The 22,500-nt window shown below is 34.9% G+C and overlaps 2 protein-coding genes across 3 annotated transcripts in view; one reads left to right on the top strand and one right to left on the bottom strand.

The window, feature by feature from the left end:
* Window positions 1-12,798, bottom strand: part of LOC144974901 (uncharacterized) — a 38,962-nt gene extending 26,164 nt beyond the window's left edge. Inside the window, exon 1 of one of the 2 annotated variants that reach the window (XM_078918372.1) lies at window positions 12,468-12,798. The gene's annotated coding sequence lies outside the window, so the exon portion shown is untranslated. Of the gene's footprint in view, window positions 1-6,810; window positions 7,005-12,467 lie in introns of those variants that run through there. The other variant, XM_078918374.1, reaches the window with a different exon arrangement.
* The window catches only part of LOC144974902 (uncharacterized), a 251,977-nt gene that overhangs the window by 192,692 nt on the left and 36,785 nt on the right, over window positions 1-22,500 (top strand). The window contains exon 3 of the mRNA XM_078918375.1: window positions 18,412-20,304. Coding sequence (XP_078774501.1) covers window positions 18,414-20,304 — 1,891 coding nt within the window. The 5' untranslated portion in view covers window positions 18,412-18,413. The remainder of the gene's footprint in view (window positions 1-18,411; window positions 20,305-22,500) is intronic.

Raw genomic sequence — 22,500 nt, 5'->3', positions numbered from 1 at the left:
GTGAACAAAGCGGCAAGACTTATTGGGGTTTTTTAACGACGTAAACGGGATAAACGAGCTAAAACGTGAATTGATTGCTACAACAGTGATCAACATGTGATATAATAAATAACGGTCCTTTAACTCTCTCCTTACCACCTACAGCTAAATCGTCACATTTGTTACGACACAATATGTATTTTTTCTTATTCAGATTAATTGCGGACATCACAATAATCTTTGTTTAATTAATAAGAACATAACGTTTTTTGTAGAGAGATTGTTTGAGTTTTAAAAAATCAATTTTTCTGTTGGGTAAGCCTGCCATTTTGGGAGTTAATTCTCTCTTTACCGACCATTTTCAGGATTGTCCCAAAAAATGTCATACCTACCCAACACTAAAATTGATTTCTTTACACTAAAACTCAGAAGCATTAAGGACATACAATAATATACATGATTTTGTGCAGCAAAACAAACGTTACGTTTTGTGATGTATAAAACAAATATGAATGAGAAAAATATCCATTGAATGTCACGAACGATTTTCATGTATATGGTAAGGAGAGGGTTAATATTATGGTCGCGGTTTCCATGATGTGTTGTAGCAATATACTTCGCAAAGTCCCAGGTTTGAGATATTTTGCCAAAATGAGGGTCAATTTAAATCGATCGATATTTGGAGGACGAGTTTTCGGCTAAAATTTTAAATACATGTTGTTGTTTTTTTCGCTAGAAAATGCCAGTTAACTAATTAAATGAAACGTACATCTGGAAAACAATAAAATACAAAAACAAACTAAAAATCATAGCATAATTGCTAAAAGCAAACAGGCGAATGGGTCCATCTCGCGTGACATAGGAATTTTAAAATTTATTTTCTGTCTTTCTGCTCATGAGTATAATTTTCTCTCTCTTTATCAAAGACTATAATCGCACCTTTCTTCTAATTTGCCTCGTCTTTGTGAGGTTTGCCAATTTGGCACTTCATGACCAAAAAGTCATAAATCATGGCAATACCAAATTCCAATCACAATTATGTATCAGCTCCTGTGTTCTGTCTGACCCGACACCTTTAATCTCGAAAAACTCCATAATATATCAGACTTAACTCACGTGCACTCATGTGCAACACGTGTTTAATGTTTTATCTCTCTCTCTCTCTCTCTCTCTCTCTTTATATATATATATATATATATATATATATATATATATATATATATATATATATATATATATACCTCATAATACCAATCTATCGATCTACCTATCTATCTATCTCTCTCTCTCTCTCTCTCTCTCTCTATATATATATATATATATATATATATATATATATATATATATATATATATATATATATATATCAATGTGCATATCTGTCTACTGCCTTCATAGTTACATATCCTAAAGTTTTCTCTAAATGATGCAAGTTGCCCATTCAGAGCTGAATCGGTTGGGTGAAACGTTCGTAAAATGACTTGCTCAAAATCAAAACCACCCGGGAGGTAAAAATTATGAGATCTGCCCCCTTTGGTGACCTATCTGGTCATTGATATGGCTCATTAATTTTGCCATCATTCGCAAATAGGTTGTGCAAGCGTCATAATCGCATAGTGAAGTACGAAATAATTCCATGAAACGTAAACATACAATTTTTAAAGTATCCAATAAAATGTTATTATTTTAGATCTTCTATTAATAACCATAGGAAAATCGCCACATTCACATTCGTTACGAACCAGACAACATTTTCCCCATTCTGAGTTCTTTTTATCACAAAATTTAAAGACAATTTTAAATTATAATTACAAAACCCGACAATTTTTGTGTACAGCGGGATTTGCTGAAAAAAAGTATGTAAGCTTAGCCTACTGCATGGTAGTAGATCTGATAAGATCTATCTGACTTTTTCTATTTTTTCTTGAGTCCCAGAGTTGAGAAAAAAAAAATATATAGGCTATTTTAGCGTTGGGTGGGAGAAAACCCGGAAAATGGGTGGTAAGAAGAGCGTTAAATATACACACACATGTATATGTTATATATATATATATATATATATATATATATATATATATATATATATATATATATATATATATATATATATCCACACCACTCCGGATTAAACTATATTCTAATAAGCAGATTCTGTGATATTTATGCGACACGGCAAAGTTGCGCAAAGCACCAATTGACAACACTATTATTATAAAATACTGTAAACTAAGTCCACCATTCAAAATAAATACAAACCCAATGTAGAAAACTTCCCTAAGCAATAATTCAGCATGTATAAAAAGTCATGCCATTCATCTTTGACCTAATTAGCAGCTTATTAAAAGCCTTGAGGGGAAATAAATAAATGAATGAAGTAAAGAAAGAACGATAGAACTGATGAATAAATAATCGAGTGAATGAATGGACAAATGAATGAATATATGAATGCTTAGAAGAAGAAAAAACGACGAAAAGAATGGTCATGTAAAGAATATAATTTAAAGGAGAAAGAACAACGGGTAATCATTTTTAAAATTCAAATTTAAAATGTATGATTAATTAAACGATTGCTTAGACGAGGGCAGCTGAACTTAGAAGATGGTATGATAGTAACTTTGTATCTTGGATAGAGGAATTCTGGACTTGTATGATGATAGGGAAATGTTATGTTATATTCAAAGATATCACCATTTTCACCAGTGAGCTGCCAATTGCATTCTATGGACTCGATGTATAAAAGACAGTCCATAGCCTTAGGAGGGCCACTAAGTCTGTGGCTGAATTGTATTATCTGTCTTAAAAAGAAAGATTGGAACGCCTTTTACTTCCTTCCTTAACGTACAGAAGACTTAGAGGTGATCTCATTCAAATTTACAAGATCGTACACTAGATTGACAACTTGGATTCTAGGGAGTTCTCCTAATATGCTGTTTTGGCGTCAATAAGAGGTGGGGTCTTCAATATCTTCAAACACCTGCGTTCGACTTCAATGCGTACCCGCTCTTTAATTTTCAGAACCGTATATGTTTGGAACTCTCTCCACGCCTCTTCAGGAACTGCAAGACATGTTAACATTTTTAAGAACTGTGTTGATAAGGAATTAGACCACCTTAAGTTTGAATTCGATGAGTAGTTGATGCTTATTTTATAATTGGTATCCTGTATTTTCTATCATACTAAGCATATACCTTTCTTTATTACTGTGACAGGGCACCAAAGGCCACACTATTGGCCTAATTAAGCTCTCATTAGCCATTGTATCGTATAAAGGTTGCTACAATGCAACATGTCTTTTATAAGTATTCTATTAATAATAGTTTCGCGTATAGAAGCATGTTGTGGATAAGTTATTATAATAAAGACTGCATTTTACGATATTAAATTATTATTTATCTTCTTCACATTCGACCTTGCGGTCTAAATCTATTGTTGAAGTAAAAAAAACCCAAAAAACTCGCTGACAGAAAATAAAATTGTCAACATCTTAGGATGACAAGGATCTAAATAACGAAAGAAAAGGAAGAGCCAAGTGGTGAGGGTACTTCAGTCACAGGGCGTTAGTTTTGAGAAAATGGGAGTTTAAAAACTTGGATTAGGCTACATAGTTCAAAGTTTATTCAATCTTAGGCTTTCGCCAATAAAATAGAGTATATAAAAAATAAAATTGTAGTATTGAGATAACGGACTTTGTGTTTATCATGATCAAAATTGGTGCGCGAACTGTGATGATTATGATTTAAGTTTATCACTGATTCGATAAAATGTATGAAAATGTGACTTAAGTACTTTTAGTCTGGGGTCTTCAAATTATGTTTAAGATTATGGAAAGGCCTGGAAGTACAAAGAGGAGTATAATACATAACATAAACAAGATTAAACTTTTGATTTTTACATATATATATATATATATATATATATATATATATATATATATATATATATATATATATATCTGTTTTTGTGTCAGCAAGCGCCAAAATGGCGATATTATAGGGGTACCGTCTTGTTGTAGTTATTCATCGTGTCGTTATCATCATTATTATTGTTATAATTATAAACAAAACCCCGATTTCTATGTCCTTCGTCGATTATACAATGCTCGAGTACCATGCAGTACACACTGTAAAATGGTGTTTGTCGTTTGCGTTCCAGTTACTTTATAAAAATGTGTTGTCATCACCATTAGAAACGCAACTTTTCTCTATATTATTGCAAATTTATTTATTGTCCTCGAAAATATTATAAAATCTAAAATGCCGTTTCGACAATGCAAACCATTTTCACGCATAGGTTTAAATATACCTGTAACTATTTAAAAACGTATATGATTGCATTCATATCACGCAAAAAAAAATCCTTTTAGGGTTCTAATTTTGGGATTATGTGATCTTTGATCCATGAGTATATTTATTATTATGCATCGGGGGGTCCCAATAGCTCAGTTTGTAGAGCCTGACACTCAAAAGGACCGAGATCAAATCCCGGATGAAGTCGAGATTTAATCCCTACCACCTGCCCACCCTGTAGTGATTGGGTAGCTGTGTTTGTTAGATCTGGCGGAACGTACTTTACCATTGATGAATAATATCCTATCATAAGGGTGGCAAGCAATTACTATTGTCCGTCTCATGATATGGAAACCGGGACTCTGGCTCATGGACCTAATGGCTCTGAAGGACTACTTTATTATGCAACATTTTATTATGAAAACAAAAACGAAAGTAAATTATTCCACCCCTCTCATTGGAAATCTCTGTCGTTTCTTAGTAAATACGTAATCGTTGAATAATGTATTGAACGCGATTGCGCACATTTTATTGGTGTGAAATAAGGTGGTAATTCTAACTAATCTTTTGTTGCGCATGAATACAAATCCAACGTTTTTAGTTTTGGATCAAATTGTCATTCAAACAGAAGGAGAAATATACAAATCATGGTGAATAGAAGTAGTACTACCATACCATTTGGTTACAAAATATCTAATAATCTTATTTAAAGGGGTAGAATAAACGTATTCTTTCATTTCTTTGTATTTATTAAACTCGTTATATTTTATCGTGCAATAAATCATACTCGCAAGCTCGTCGTGTTATTGGCCATGATAAAAATAACTCGTTTAATAAATACAAAAAGATGAAAGAATCGCTTATTATACCACTGGGTGAATTGAGAATAGACCAAATCATTGAGTTAACAAAACACATGAATTATTAACTACACAGCCGATTTGTCTTCACATCATTCGCCTTAAGGGTATTTGCTTAGTGGAGCGACAACTATGAGACATCTTATTTGTGGTCTTACACTGAAATTCATCTATTTGCAAAGTATTTTAAACGTACAGATTTATAAATCACATAGGCTACCCTATTAAAATCAGTGTTTATGTTGCTTAACTCACTCAATCCTAGAGATTTTTGCTACGTTTCAAAACTGGGAAAAAATGTATTAAAAATGAGTATGTACATAGATAGCTTTATTCAACTACCACTAACATGATGTAAAAACTAAAAGCAGTAGCTTTGATAGTACGCCTATAATTTGTCTTATAAAAAAATTGTAATAAATAGGCATGGGGGTAAAAGTAACCCGTGTAAGCTACGGATATAGTCGGTGTTATGGTTGAGTGAGATAAACAAGTAACCAATGTCAATGAATCGGGTCTGTAGCCTACTTAGTACTCTCAAACCAACGCAAAATAGCGTCCATTACAATCGTATTTAAGTAGCCATCATGGCGTTGAGTTACCAGACCTGCTAATATGAACACACAGAAATGAATGAATAAAACAGAGAAAGTTTGTTGGGGGTTTTCCCCCTTACTGACGTTTTATTAGTATAATCCATTCCAATTTTATAATTCTGTTATCACAAGTATAGACTTTTGAAGTAGTCAAGTAATTTTGTGAGTTAAGCCTCTCCTTACCAACTATAGGAAAATCGTCATTTTTGTTACGATACAACCAACATTTTTTGTTATTCATAGTTCTTTTGTACATCACACAATTTGGAGAATTTTGTTGTTATAGTTATAAGTACTTAACAAAATATATAGCATGTCCTTATTCCCTTTGAGTTAGAGTTTATGTTGTGTGATAATGACGGTTTGAGGAAAATCCAGAAAATAGTCAGTTAGGAGAGTTAAGCACACCAAAAACCAACAAAATCCACTTAGTCTTCAAATGGTATATTGTCGGGATGGATTGTTTGCTGAAAACATTGAAATTATAGACGTCAACTATGGCACGGTGGGTTAGTTTATATCCATTATGGTGGAGAATAAATACAATTTGTCTCAGTTCGAATTTCGTTTCATTTTTATTCTTAATTCACTTTTTAAAGTCTAATTCATCCCGACATAGTATCGTTTTGGCACGGTGGGTCACATTTTTTTATATGACAGATTTTATGTTTGACCGTCTCTTGGCTACCAGATAGAACTGTTAAATGGTATTATATTCTTCACATACAAAAAATCATTTTGTCATTTTCGTATTAATTTTATCGTAAATCGTATCCTCTAAAGCATTTCTGGCAAGGTAATGCGAAAACAGTTTTGTTTACAATATTGGAGTACATTGTGAATACGTGTTGTGGGTAAAAAGAACTTATCCAAATGAAATTATAATGAGATGTCCTCGAAAATATTATAAAATATAAAATGCCGTTTCGACAATGCAAAGTATTTTCACGCATAGCTTTTAAAATACCTGTAACTATTTAAATACTGTTTTAAAAAAAACATAATATCAAAATATAATAGGGAAACACCCAACACTCAATGATGAGGTTAATATTAAACTTGAATATAACACACAATAACGCAACTTACCAACAGTGAAAGTTTTACAACCACTGCTCCACGGAAATCCAATTATTATGTGAAACATTCGAGGAAAACCACCACGCGTTTATCTTATCTCGTCGTATTTTATAATTTCATTCGTCCGTTTTCCATTAGCAATCGTTATCTATAAACGATCGCCAGTTCACTCGATCAAGCCAGTGTTACACGAGAGGTTGTTGAGAGAGCTGGGCGTTGCCACGAATCCTTTAACCTCGTGTGAGAACTGACTCGCGTAATAAGTTTTCAATCAATCTCATACTAATCCATTGTACTAAACGCTGCCACACAATAACAAAACACTTTTTATTTTTAGACCTAACAACTTTCACTTTGTTTTGATAGATTAAGACAAGGCGTTTACTCTGAAAATAAAAACAACACGAATTAAAATATTTGGCCAGAAAACTCGGTCTTCAATTATCGATCAATCAATACCATGGAAGTCCCAGGTTTGAGGGTTTTTGGCAGGATGAGGGTCATTTTAATCGATCGATATTTGAATATGTGTTGTTTTCTTTTTCAGAGTACGGCAGTGATAGCTCTTAAACCTGAGACCTCGAAGACTTTTGACAAATTAGGAATCATCTAATCTGAATTTATCAATAAACGAAATATCCATTCATTCTGATCAAAATTTGGAGAAAAAAAAGAAAATGGGCGTTTTATTTTTAAATGGCTTTGTTGTATTGTGGCATGATATTCTTAGGTTCCTAGTTTGAGTCCCCACTCTGGGCTGCCCAAAGTTGAGTCCTCGGAGAAAGCTCTTTACTTACATTATCTCACCATACTTTTATGTGAATGAGTACCCGGCCGCGCCTGTAAAGAAAAGGGTTGGCTCTGTCGGAAATCCTTGTAATAGCGACTTACGACCGTCATATAGTTTTGTGTTGCCGTTGATGGCCCTTATAAACCGCTTTGAGCACATTTATTTAATGGACATTGCGCTACATAAAAGCTTAAGCTCAAGCCAGTTTAAATCAGTGTAATCAAACTCTGTCACTTTACATAATACACGCCTGTTACTGGACACAACCATTTTCTTTTCCTCGTTTTTAGTAACGCTTACTACCATGTAAATTAAAAATTCAACAGATTGAAATATTGTTATATTATTACTTGGAAAAATATAGGTCACAGCCACAGAGGATAAAACAGAGAATAGATAGCATGTAACCAGTGATAATATAACTAGCAAATATCTTAATATTACATCTAAGCGGCAGTGAATAGTAATACATAATGAATAATAAATGGTTAAACAAGGTAACTATAGTTCTCAATAAATGCCGTGTACACGTGATAAAAAAATCATCTCCAATTCTTCTCCTCGTATTTCTCGTCCTCTTCCAGCTTTTCTACCTAATAATAAGAGTAATAATAATAATAATAATAATAAATATAATTTTTATCATTATTTCATTATTATTATTATTATTACTAATATTATCATTATTATTATTATTATTATTATTATTATTATTATTATTATTATTATTATTATTATTATTATTATTATTATTATATTGTAATCATCGTGGGAGCAGGGAGGAGAAAAGGAAGAGAAGACTGGAGATAATTTTATCAAGTATACAGGACATTTAGTTACATCTTTTATCTTTATTTTTGTTGTCCTCCTAATTATCATCATCATGTTCATCTTCATCATTATGGTGATATTGTGGAAAATGCAGTCTGTGCTTTCAAGATCTAAGTAAACTTGGACATGCAAATAGATATAGACAAGTGACGATTGAGCAAACAGCCTAACCTTTTCACTGGCAAGTGTTAACAACATTGAGAATTCAAAACAGGGGACATTTAATACATAACAGGCACTTCTCTCTCTCTCTCTCTCTCTCTCTCTCTCTCTCTCTCTCTCTCTCTCTCTCTCTCTCTCTCTCTCTCTCTCTCTCTCTCTCTCTCTCCCTATATATATAAGAGAGTAACTGAGGGAAGTAAAGAGGGAGGAAAACTGAAAGATGTATAGGGGTAGGACAGACGAGACAAGTCTACCCCCCCCCCCCCAAAAAAAAAAAATTAAAAAATAAATAAAATAAATAAATAACCAAAAAGGCAAGCAGATTTATGGTGATATAATAATATACGTATATATATATATAATATATATATATATATATATATATATATATATATATATATATATATATATATATATATATATACGTATATTATTATATCACCATAAATCTGCTTGCCTTTTTGGTTATTTATTTATTTTATTTATTTTTTTAATTTTTTTTTTTTTGGGGGGGGGGGGGGGTAGACTTGTCTCGTCTGTCCTACCCCTATACATCTTTCAGTTTTCCTCCCTCTTTACTTCCCTCAGTTACTCTCTTATCTGTGTAAATGCTTACTGTGTATTGTGTCTGTTTACTTTGTCATTTCCCAACCCATTAACAATCTTTATTTGTCATTTCCACATCCATTAACAAGATCTATCTATCTATCTATCCATCCATCCCTCCCTCCATCCATCCATCTATCGATCTATCTATCTATCTGTCCATCTATCTATCCATCTTTCTATGTATCTATCTATCCACCTGTCTATCTGTCAATCTATCCATCTATCTGAACTCTTGACTCTTTGTTGTGGAAACGTTGTGAACTGCAATAGGTATGGTGGAGACAATTAGATATGAAGTGAGTAGAAAAGTGCCAGAAGACAATAGAGAATAAAAACTTTTTCGCGGCGGTGGTGGGGTTTGAACCTGCGACCTTATTGGTACGACAACTCCGCCTGGCAGGTGAGAGCGTGGCTCTACCGTGTGAGCTATCCACGAACACAAAAATATTCGTATCAAACCCAAGTAATTTCTGAAGCCCTCTCTCATCCACTTCTGGAGACCGCCGATTCGCTCGCACACAACCATCGCGAAGTTATTTTTGACCAGCAGTTAAGCTTAATAGCCAATATTCTCAACACAAACATATAACATAGAAACGATTGAGACATTGAGTATGCTACGGTATATGGGGTGAATTTTTAATTCAGAAAAGTGAGTGGAGCAGGCACTTATGTTGGTAACAACAAGGTATGAAGTGGAGACAATTGTCATTCGCTCCTCAAGTACATAAGTACGGATGTTTGTTTTGTTTTGTTTTTTCTGGATATTACAAAGATTTGCCTCATGAAGAAAAAGAAGAGAATGAAGGAGAAAAGGAGAGGAAGGAGAGGATGGAGGAGAAGGAGAGAAAAAAAAAGAAAAAGAAGCAGTTTTGTAGTAGTAGTAGTAGTAGTAGTAGTAGTAGTAGTAGTAGTAGTAGTAGCAGCAGTAGCAGTAGTAGTAGTAGTAGTAGTAGTAGTAGTAGTAGTAGTAGTAGTAGTAGTAGTAGTAGTAGTAGTAGTAGTAGTAGTAGTAGTAGTAGTAGTAGTAGTAGTAGTAGTAGTAGTTGTAGTAGTAGTAGTAGTGGTAGTAGTACTAGTAATAGAGGAAGAAGAAGAAGAAGAAGAAGAAGAAGAAGAAGAAGAAGAAGAAGAAGAAGAAGAAGAAGAAGAAGAAGAAGAAGAAGAAGAAGAAGAAGAAGAAGAAGAAGAAGAAGAAAAAGAAGAAGAAGAAGAAGAAGAAGAAGAAGAAGAAGAAGAAGAAGAAGAAGAAGAAGAAGAAGAAGAAGAAGAAGAAGAAGAAGAAGAAGAAGAAGAAGAAGAAGAAGAAGAAGAAAGAAGAAGAAGAAGAAGAAGAAGAAGAAGAAGAAGAAGAAGAAGAAGAAGAAGAAGAAGAGAAGAAGAAGAAGAGAAGAAGAAGAAGAAGAAGAAGAAGAAGAAGAAGAAGAAGAAGAAGAAGAAGAAGAAGAAGAAGAAGAAGAAACGTTCTCTCCAAAAAAAAAGTAACGAACATTTTATTTTTTTCAACTCATGTCTAATTCAGAATATGACAACTGCGATGATATTTTGATATAATTTTTCATAAACTAATCCATCAAGAAATGAAAAAAAAAAGTCTTGCGGATGCGACTTTTATAAAAGTGAGCCTTTTAAACGGGCTCGAACCCAAGGTTATGTTGGTATCAAGTGTTCAATATTCTATTCAATCGCGTTACAGATCGTATCTTTGAAATTGTTCAAAATAACACGGAAAAGAAATCGTGCAAGCAACCACCCGAGGCAAGATTCTCGTTAGCTTTATGCCGATCTTTGTGAAATTGTAAAAAAATATATTGAAAAAGAAATCATGCAAATATGTCGTCAAGGTTATATTTGGAAGTGATTTAACTTATGACGTATAGATCCAACAAAAATTGAATAGTAAACCTATTCAATTATTTTGCTTGTGTAGAAATTGTCGTTATCAATCACAAAGATCTGGAAAATAACATTTACTTTTTAGCTAAGTTTTGAGATAAAGCTCGTGCCCGTATTCATCATTTTTTTTTGTCATGCTATGATATCATCACCATCATAATCATAATATCACTATTAGCATTAACCGTCCACGCCATCATGATATTACGCTCATCCTGTGGTAATTTTGACAAGGTCATCATAACAAAAATGCAGGACAGTAAACAAATCCATCACGTTAAGTGCCTAAGCACTTACCTTTAATTGGCACCTTCTCCGTCCGTAAGTGGATAGAGTTAAGCACCCCATCTCCGTCAAATATTTACCTATATTAAGTGAGCACCTCAGAGCATCCATCAATCTGTTTAACTCGTATATATCTGATTTCACACATTTCTATCCAAGCATCCATTTAACCATCCATCCATCTATCCAACCATCCGTCCATATTTCCCAAAATGCTATCCATTGATTAATCCATCCATTCATCCATCTTTATAATATAATACCTATCTGTTCAAAGCGAAAGATTATGCTAAATTAACTTCTGTACAATGATCCTGAAATCATAATATGGATATGATGAAAAGCATGATAAGTTTATGAACGTGCATGGTAATTCACATCACATACCAATAACGATTTAAGCACATAATATGTAGGCGTGTGTTTTAAAAGAAAAATTATATAAATAAACTGAGCCACAGGCAAACTCTTGAACAGCTTATAATGGTGAATGGCGATACATATAGCAGCAGGCCTGTCTACTATTACAAAACGTTCGTAAAATTACGAAATTTTGGCTCCAATTTCATAATTCTAAGAGCATTTCTATGTCATTAAAAGTTATTGAATTTGAACTACATAATTTTAAGGATTTTGAAGTCCTTGTGAGGTTAAATTGTTGATTTTTAAAGTAAACGGTATCGACTACAATTGTCATCTTCTAAAAATGACGAATAATATAATATAAATATTCAATGAGGCAAGTCTTCATAACCTACCATCTCATAACGGTGTTATGTTGGAAAGAACCTGATAAACTTGACTTGTTCAATGTGAGTTAAAATAAATGTCTTCATCGGGGAGAGTGAGTTATGTTCATTAAACCTTCAAAGTCTTAAATCTAATAAATTTGCATTATAATAATGACTTCAAATTGGCTCTGATGTCCGATGAATATCTGAAAAAAGTGTGTTTGAAGAAGTGCCAGACATAGTATTTTTCTTTCTTGCTTTGTCTGACACTGTATTATGACTTCACGCGCAGTTTTCTTCATCGAGTTCATACTGAACTAGAACCAGATTGTCATGGTGGTCAAATATTCCGTAATACATACCTAAAATCCACTCGGTATCATCAAAGACAGTAGAACATTCTTTGGTATCATATCAATATTATGACTTGTGTGCACCACCCTATGTGTGTGTAACTCCACTAGGAGTACTTTACAAATACATAAACAGAATAATCCGAAAGACCTCAGTAACGGTATAGACATCACATGGATTCTATGAATATTAATAAAACACAGAACGTTAACATCCAACATGAGAATTGAAACCCTCTGTCCGTGTTCTATAAATATTATTATGTACAATCTATCATCATCTCTTATAAAGTCAACAGTATTGTGCTGAGTTTGAACTTCATGTCCACTTCTCTACCGAGTTACCAAGTTCAAACTGAAAGGAAAACAAACATAGACGACACGCGTTCTCTGAGCACGTCGATTTATGTGTAATGACACCCACCCACCCTTAAGCGGAGCTTGCCAAGAGCTAATTGTTAAATATGTTAGAAATAAATGGGTTAAGGAATGTAAATCCAGACAAGAGAAACCATTGTTGGCAACAACAAAAATATAACAGTGACACTCTGAGCGAGCGTTTCTTTTCTTTTCTTTTCTTTTTCTTTTTAAATATGTATATAATATTTTTGCAGCTTTTGAAGAAAATTTGATCCAAAACTAAATAGATTAGCAACTTAACCGTGTTCTATTATTGCCTTGTCTCTCGGATACACTAGATTGATTTTTCCAAGGTGTCACGGTCGACTTATTTGGGCGATCGCTTCCTTCTTTCCTTTTATTCATTCACACCCTCATACATTGATTCAGTCTCCCAACATGGTCACACCGGGACAATACGCCTCCCTTTAAAGGCTCCATACACGCCCGGGTATGATCCTGGTCCAGACCCCGATGAGGCAAACCGGGATGAAAACGCAATGTGTGTGGCCAAATACCTGGCCGATAAACCTAGGTACGGTCGATCGCCCGCAAAGCCCGCTTTGCTTAATATTTTTCGAGGTGATCGGCGATCGGGGGCGTGGCAGTATAAAAAATTGGACAATATTTTTCGGATTTTCGCTGTTTTGACGTCAGATTCGTGATCAGCGTCGAATTTACAATAGGTTTGATACCAAGAACTATGTTTTTACTCCAAAAATTGATGAAATTAGAAATAAATTTTAATTAATATTGAGGCTATGTGGCCGACAGAAAAGTGCCCCTCCCTGTTTTGTGATGGATCAAGTGGTATGACTCTCGCTTTCGGATCGGAAGGTTCAGGTTTCGAGACCCGCTCTGAGTGGCGCAGAGTTGAGTCCTTGGAAAAGGCTCTTTACTCACATTCTCTCACCGTACTCAGGTGTAAAATGAGAACATGGCCGTTCGTTGTCTTTGTTAGGAAAAAATGTCACATCGCCTGACAGGCGTCATGTCTCGTCTTTCAAGTCTAATATTGCTGTTGCCTTGGGACCCTTGTAAAGCGCTTTGAGCACGTGGATATTGCGCCAAATAAATGCTGTGTTATTATTTTTTTTTAATAATATTTTTATAAATGTTGCGCCAGGAAGAGGTAGATGGCAAAAGTTTCGTTCTTGTTCATCGTAAAACTTATAAAGGATTTCATACAAAATAAAAAATAGTTTTCATAATTTTCAATGTAATGATATAATAATATGCCAGTTCTTTTTTTTTTTTTTTCCTCCTCACCCGTTGACGCGACATCACGGTCGACCTTGACACAGACATTTGGGATTGGCAGATGCCAAAAAGCCTTGACTACGTGATGACAGGGGTGGGCATTGTAACCTTGAATTATAATCTACAAACAACGCCCCCCCCCCCAAAAAAAAAAGAAAAGAGCTGTGTGTGTGTGTGTGTGTGTGTGTGTGTGTGTGGTGGTGGGGGGGGGGGTGCGAATGCGAGTAGTCCCGAGGAGTACCCGTTTAACCTGCCACGGGAACACTGTCGATTTGTTTTATAAATAATAATAATAATAATAATAATAATAATAATAATAATAAAAATAATAATAATAATAATAATAATAATAATAATATAATAATAATAATAATAATAATAATAATAATAATAATAATAATAATAATAATAATAATAATAATGACGATAAATAAAAAATCTTTATTGTCCACAAAATGGAAAAATTTCCGTGGTCTACGTTGCTTTTAAACTTAAATCGGATTGCAAATGTATTGATGTTATGCGTATTGGAAAAATACTCACGACATCTCCATCGGGGTATAACATATTAACAAACAAAACTGCAAACGCGAACGTTCATTGTCTGATTGATATAACTTAGTGATAAGTTAATTATAAAATGCTGTCTAAAAGCAATAACAACGGGTTGACTAACGTCAAATTCATTCCTTCTATTGATGCTCTGTGTTAAATTAAAATACTCACAAAGTCCGCCAGCCAGAAATATCACTCCAGCCCAAAGATCTACATGGAACCTTGAACGTTATAGTCTGATATATTTTAATGAGAACTAATCATAAAAATGGGTGTCAAAAAACAATAACAATGAGATGAGTGACGTCAATTTGGTTCCTTCTATAAATATCCAAGAACTTTACTCACTCCATCCGCACTCTCCTCCTTCAATACATATGAATCTATTCTCTCATCACTTTTTTGTGCGGCTATGCATGTGATCTTGTGAAATGACACTCGCCTTTGGATCGGACGGTACTGGATTCGAGTCCCGCTCTGAGTGGCGCATAATTGAGTCCTTGGAAAAGGCTCTTTACTCGCATTCTCTCACCTTGTTCACTGTTAAAATGAGTACCTCGCTGTTTACAGCGTCGTCTCTGTCGGGAAACAATTGCAATATCGTTTAACAGTCATGTCTCGTCTAACATGTTTTTATGTTGGCCAAAGACCCTTATAAAGTGATTTGAGCACCTTTATTGAATATAGCGGTATATATAGCGCAAGTAAAATTTTCTCTCTTTCTCTTTCTCTCTCTCCCTCTCCCTCTCTCTCTCTCTCTCTCTCTCTCTCTCTCTCTCTCTCTCTCTCTCTCTCTCTCGACATGTTAGATTATTATAGCTATTGCTACATATGATGCGAATATTTTGGACGGCTATTGATGCTATGAGTTTAGGTAAAATGCTCGCAACATCCACCAGTCGGAAATAACGTACCGTCATACAAAACTACGAGTAACCTTGAACGTTAAAAGTCTGATTGATATAATTTAGTGAGAACTAATTACCAAAATGACTGCCTTAATACAATAACAAAGAGTGGAATGATGTCAATTTCGTTCCTTCAACAGTCTAATTGATATAATTTAGTGAGAAGTAATCACTATTGTGGCAAGACGAAAGATAGAATAACAGACAGTAACTGGGATCGGTTCTGTCGGCCACATAGCCTCACTATTAATTAAAATTGATTTCTAATTTCACCAATTTTTGGAGTAAACACACAGTTCTTAGTATCAAACCTATTGTAAATTTGACGCTGATCACGAATCCGACTTGAAAACAGCGAAAATCCGAAAAAAATTGTCCACTTTTTTATACTGCCACGCCCCCGATCGCCGATCGCCTAAAAAAAAATATCTCCCCGTATGTGGGCAAAAATCATCTGCGATAAACGCAGGGATGGGGTCAAAGCGATAGGTCATCCGTCCCGCTACCAGCGGATGTCGGCGTCTATGGGGGGGCTTTAGACAGATTGCATATGACGTCATACAACATTTTTTTGTTGTTATTATTAAATTAAGAAATTAAGGAGCAGATGCTGGTGAAAGGTAAAGAACTGAAAAAGTGTGTATGAAACAGTGCCAGACAAAGGAAGAAAAAAAAATACAAGGGAAAAAATCCCAAATCATCAGTTTTCCTCGCATGGGGATAGACTGGTTACCGGTCAGACGTGCTACCATTACACCACACAGGTTGCCCCGGTCGTCGGGAAGAGTTTTAAATGCCTATATTCTTCACAAGGGTACGCGTTTTAAGCTGTGAACCCTCACTTGCATCACACAACACATACATTATTGAACACGAAAGGGCGAGGGCGAAGACATTAGAAATGTTCAATTTTTATTTTTGAAAATCTCAAATTGAGAGATTAAGGAGCAGGCAAAGGTGTAAGATAAAGATCTGGAGAAGTGTTTATGAAACAATGTCATTGTTATTATAAGGACACATTTACAAACGAGGAGGTGACTTTTAAAGCTTGCGACGTCTCATTTTCATTACACTGGGAAAACTGCTAATATGTGTGGCTGGCTGAGAAAACCCGGAAAGATACGCAAATTTCATAAATTTGAGTTATCTATGCAGTGGTGTAGACCACATCTTTCTGATCATTTACCGCTTTAAATTTTCTTTTTATGTCTATTATTATTATTATTATTATTATTATTATTATTATTATTATTATTATTATTATTATTATTATTATTATTATTATTATTATCATTATTATTAGTAGTAGTAGTAGTAGTAGTAGTAGTAGTAGTAGTAGTAGTAGTAGTAGTAGTAGTAGTAGTAGTAGTAGTAGTAGTAGTAGTAGTAGTAGTAGTAGTAGTAGTAGTAGTAGTAGTAGTAGTAGTATCATCATTCCTCTTATAAATCGGCTGACTCAGTCAAACGGTTGCATACTAAAATATAATTTTTTTTAAAGAAAGAAAGAAAAAAAATGATACCTCTATGATAATCTATGCAACTTTCAAGGTCTCAATGTTGACATAAGCCCAGCACGAAGTTTTACATAAGCAAGACCGAGAAGGTATTTGAAGAACGATAATTGGATAAAGTAAATCGAATGACTAAAGATGGCTATCAACATTAGATTGATGAAAATTCAAAATTTGGTTCCCCGATTATCTAGTTGCATCGCACATGATTCATTTGGTATTGATTTAATCCTCAAGTATTTATCTAGACATCGATTTAAACCATAAGGTCCATATTAACTTAGGAGGAAGTTTCATTTTATAACAACCCAGATTCTTACAAAGACATCCGATATCGAAAAATATGAAATATTTCGGTTTAAATCTACTTATTGCTTTTATGAAATTATGTATTCATTTGCATCAAACAATCAGACCCTATATATCATGACGATAGTCTGAGTAAAATGTTAAGTTGGCAAAATGTTAAGTAGCTAGCATGTTTTATTCAATGACTGTCCGTCCGTCACTTGTAAATAATTCAGCCGATCCATTATTGATCGCCTGCATCCCATTAAGGCTGGCCATTCATACGTGTAAATTCCATCCATGCCTTCATGTCGCTACGGAAATCGATTTAAAAGGATCATTACTTGATAATTATTAAAAGGTAAATAATGTATGGTTGTCTGATTGTAGATATAAGAATGGGTGGAGAGTATAATATTGCACTTCTGAGTCCATTGGGGGATATATGCGTGGTATATATTTAGATCTATCATTATTATTATAACAAATCCAATTTTTAGATTGAATTTTTTGTAAAGTTGGGGTAACACATCACTGAGACTTCAGAAGGCCACATATTAGGCCATATATATCGAAGTAACATGAAATGAGTGGTTGGACGTGACTAAAACATGTCAGAGACACTATTACGATTAGCCTTATCATAAAGGTAGCGAAGTTAAAGCCCGAGGTAACTAACAGTTTTATCTCATTCTACTTAGTATTTATATCACGTGATTATCATTTTGCCGGTTGATCTTTACGTCTGACAACACCTCATGTTGAATTCTTTAAGAAATACGCTGCTCCGAAAATAATATTTGACATTATATGATTTTGGAGGTTTTAATGCGTTGAGCACTGGCCTCATATGCAAAGGAATCGATAAAAAAAATCAAAGCTTCTGCCCACCCAACTGTTAGATGGGTTTGTTTGATTGGGGGGGGGGGGAGGGATTCCGTCTCCATGGCTCTTAACAACTACACTCTACTTTACAATATTTTATAAAAACTTCATTCTTGTTTTGTTTTTGTTTTTTTTATTCAATCCCAGGTATGTCAAGTGAGCCTGGCCTAGCACTGCGCCGTGGAGGATCTGATTCTACCGATGTCGCAAAGTCATCGTTTCATGAAAATAACTCTGAGACTCCTGCTGCTGATGGCACACGAACAAACGAGGGCAACCAGTTGTCAGGGTCAAATGATCTCACTACGACCGATACATCACCAGCCTGTGACACGGGCCATGTTGAACAAGACAATGATAGAATACCAAATGATAACGGAAATGCTCAGGATGAGAGGGAAAAAATGACCATCAATAAGCCTAGAATCAGGTTGTCGAAGATTTTGAAGTTTAAACCCACGTCTGTGTCTAGCCCAAAGGGTGAGAAATTGGGGTCGTTTTCCCGAAACGGCGAGGATAATCAAACTTCAGAAAATGAAATCGACAACGATGCCTGCAGTTCGTTTAGGGTTGATGAAGCAAAAAGGTTGGATTTTGGATTGTACAAACCATTGAACATGGAAAATGATGAGAGGGGAGGGACAGGAAAACAACGAAAAATGTCACATGAACATGTGACATTTCATCTTGGCAGCGACACGGAAAGTGAGAATGAGTATCCCATATTAACAGGGTCATCCAATAGTGAAAATGGAATATCTGAGAACGGATCTGAGCAAGCTGAAGAAACTTCAGAAGTTGGATCAAAGCGTTCTTACGGAGACCATAATGCTGATGAAGATATGTGTGACGCTGGAAACAATAGTGCTAGCTGCAGTAGTTTGACATCAGAATTATCGATAAATACTTCTAGCTCTTTGAGAAATGAAGGAGGTGAAACACGTGATGACAACTACTCTGAAGACATGAAAAGGTCACTGATGAATGGGGATAATAACTGCGAGGGAAGTTTCAATCAACCTATTGGACAAAGTTTGACGGATAACAAATCTGATAACAGTACCTATGACGAAAATAATACTAATAATAACAATATTCTCAACAGTGGCAGTTCAAAAGGTACCCACAATGTAGTGCAAGGCATTCTGCGAAAACCCTCTGATCGGGACCTGTCGACATCAATGAGCGAAGGGCTAAGGCGGTACCGAAGGCGGTCGCAAATGTCTATCACTTGCGAAATCCCACCGGATGTTCCAGCAAAACAAAGAAGAGCCGAATGTGAGAGCAGAATGAAGGACAATCTTGACTATTTTAGACGAAGAGTATCAGTTCAAGAGGACGATAACGTCGTTATTGACGAAAATAGAATCAAACCGTCACTCCGAAAGTCGTTCTCTATCGACGACGAAGGCTTTAGAAGCAATGACCCTGTGAGAATAGGTTATGTAACCTCACCCCAACACAACTATAACCACGCATTCAAACAATCATCAAGTTTGGGCTCAATTTCACCAATGAGTATGAGCCCAACATCTTCAACTACTTTTGATTACGGCACTAGTTTCAACAGAAGACACAGCAACAATGGAAGTGTGTCTAGTGTCCGATGGGAAGATATTGTCCTGGCAGAAAACCACAACAATAGCAATGGCAACACTGCTCAGAGTCGTAAGGACTTTGAAAAGGATCAAAATTTGCAAATGGATGAATACCGACTCTTAGGAACTTCAGCAATGCGTAGGGGATTTTCCAACGAGGGATATCAAACAGATAAGGTTGAAATCAATGGGGAAGGAGAAAATGGAGTTGGCAAGATACATAACCAACGGAGACATGGAAGTGTGTCAATGCCGCTTAATGTAGAGAATTTGGCGCTACAACATGCTGAACGATTTGGGAACGACCTTGCTGTTGATTCCAAAAATGGATCAATGCTTGTGGTTTCCGATGGACAGAATGGTGACGATCCTCCACCATACGTTCCCATGAAAAGGCGACATGTAGAGAGGGCTGTGAAAACTGACTTGGCCAGTGTCAGAGGTGAGGAGTTTGGTGAAAGTTAAAACATGATCTTTTGAATTGTTTATATTACTCATTATCCTCCTTTGCCATTCTGCTATAAAAATCTTATATTTACTTCTTTAATTGCCAATTTTTACTTGTTATAGTTGAACAACGTGATAAAGAAACTGGGTAAAATTTATATAACAATTTAACTGTGTACGCCTACAGCTTTTATTACCAACCGATTTTGATCGTCAATGGTTCAAAAGATTCGTCTCGATCTTTTAATTTTCATAATGCTGTAGTATAAAATTTAAAATAAATCAGTACCTGTTCGTAATAGCCTTCATTTTACCTCAAATATTTTGGATGCCTCTCGACTGATTTTAAAACAAAGAAACAGACAAACAAACAAAACAATAACAATGTTGGCCTTTGCCAAAATCCAAACTCTTGAAGTCATTATAAGGATGCGTAAAGGCACCAATGTCTCTCTCTCTCTCTCTCTCTCTCTCTCTCTCTCTCTCTCTCTCTCTCTCTCTCTATCTATCTATCTATCTATCTATCTATCTCTTGGATAAATAATATTTGTGCTTGAAATCTTAAATCAAATAATGTCAGTATATATGACCCAAAGACTATAAACATCAGATAAACATAACATTATGTCGCTTATGCGTCCCAAGCCCATTACTTTCAACGCCCATCATGGAACTATATACAATAGAAAAGAAAATAATAACAATGGCAAGACAATTGATTCGTTGCATGAAAAGGTTTTTCGAATTTGGAAAATTGGAAATGCAAAGAGTAAGACATAACCTTAACTGAATAGTCTCACTACAGAAAGTGTTGAAGTCAACAGCATAGTAGTAGTGAATAAGCTTTGTTACAATAAGTGTTTTCTCTTTTCCTTAGAGTCTCGTATTTGTCCTTCTTTTTATGTCTGTGTTTTGCAATTTTACACGATATACCTACCTGTCTCGTTGCCTGGAACTGTCCATTCGAGGGCTGTCCAGAATATTTAACCCGCCGTCTCAATCAAGTATTTTCTTAAACTAAACAATGAGCTAAAAGTTAAAATTAGAGCTAAAATTATCAGAATGACATTTTTAAAAATTGAGAAATGTATGAAACAAGATAGATATTTTTCTTCTTACTGAATTCTCATACTCACTCAAATCTTCCCTATCCGTCGGCTGCTCGAGGCAACAGCAAGTAACGCCAATTTTCTCGCTCTTTCGCTGCATGGATTGAGTTCTGTAGGCTGAAGCCCTGGGCGTCTAGTTCTCTCTGAATTTTCATAACGTATATCTATAATCATAATTTTCAACGTTAACGCCAGCATGATGACGAAGGGTCATCATATCAGAGGTATGAGAGGTTGCCTGATGCATTAAATAGTACAAGAAAAAATAAGTAAAAAGGTGCGGAGCATTTCAATTTTTGATTTGTTTCAGTATACAGGCGTTTGTAATCTGAGGATGTAAACATTTCACCTCCACACTGGAAATAAATAAATACGTAATTAAAATTTTGGTCAGAAAACTCGTGCTACAAATATCAATTTCATTAAAATGACCTTAATCATGGCAAAAGATCTGAAATCTAGGACATTGTGATCTCCAAGGTTTGAAGTTTGTCCCGAGATGAGGATCATTTTAATAGATTGATATTTGAAGGACGGATTTTCTGGCCAAATTTTTTAAAACAATTTGTTTTTTTCAGAGAACGGCAGCATTTTCATAACTCTGAATGTCACTTGCCGAAGCGATACCACAATCAATTGTCATAGAATACATATTTAATCTATTAGGTTTCACCAAGCACTTCTCAAGATTGTTCCTGTACACTTATTTTGGAAGGTGTCAACTTTCCTGCAAATGTTTAGTGGTGACTTTTTTAGATTCATTACATAGAAGTATTAAAATACACAATATTTCAACTGTACAATCTCTTTTATGCTTTAATCCAATTTTCTTTTCTTTTTTTTTTTTTTGTTATTGAATTCCAAAGGAATGACTCATTGCTGTGAAATAAAGGTTTCCAGTGGCATTTCTAAAATCGAAACATTCAACCTTTTTAGCTGAGTTGTGTAGGTATAGGAGTGATAATTTCAATAAATTTGCACACAATTATAGACATCTCTAATGTTTACCCATGCTCAACGCGCTTCAAAATATAATTGGGGTGGGGATGTTTGATGCTGGTATTTTTTTAATTCAGCAGGTC

This window comes from Berghia stephanieae, chromosome 6 (assembly GCF_034508935.2).
Source record: "Berghia stephanieae isolate SIO BIC M18660-M18661 chromosome 6, UCSD_Bste_1.3, whole genome shotgun sequence".
NCBI lineage: Eukaryota > Metazoa > Mollusca > Gastropoda > Nudibranchia > Aeolidiidae > Berghia > Berghia stephanieae.
This window is presented reverse-complemented; position numbering and strand designations above follow the sequence as displayed.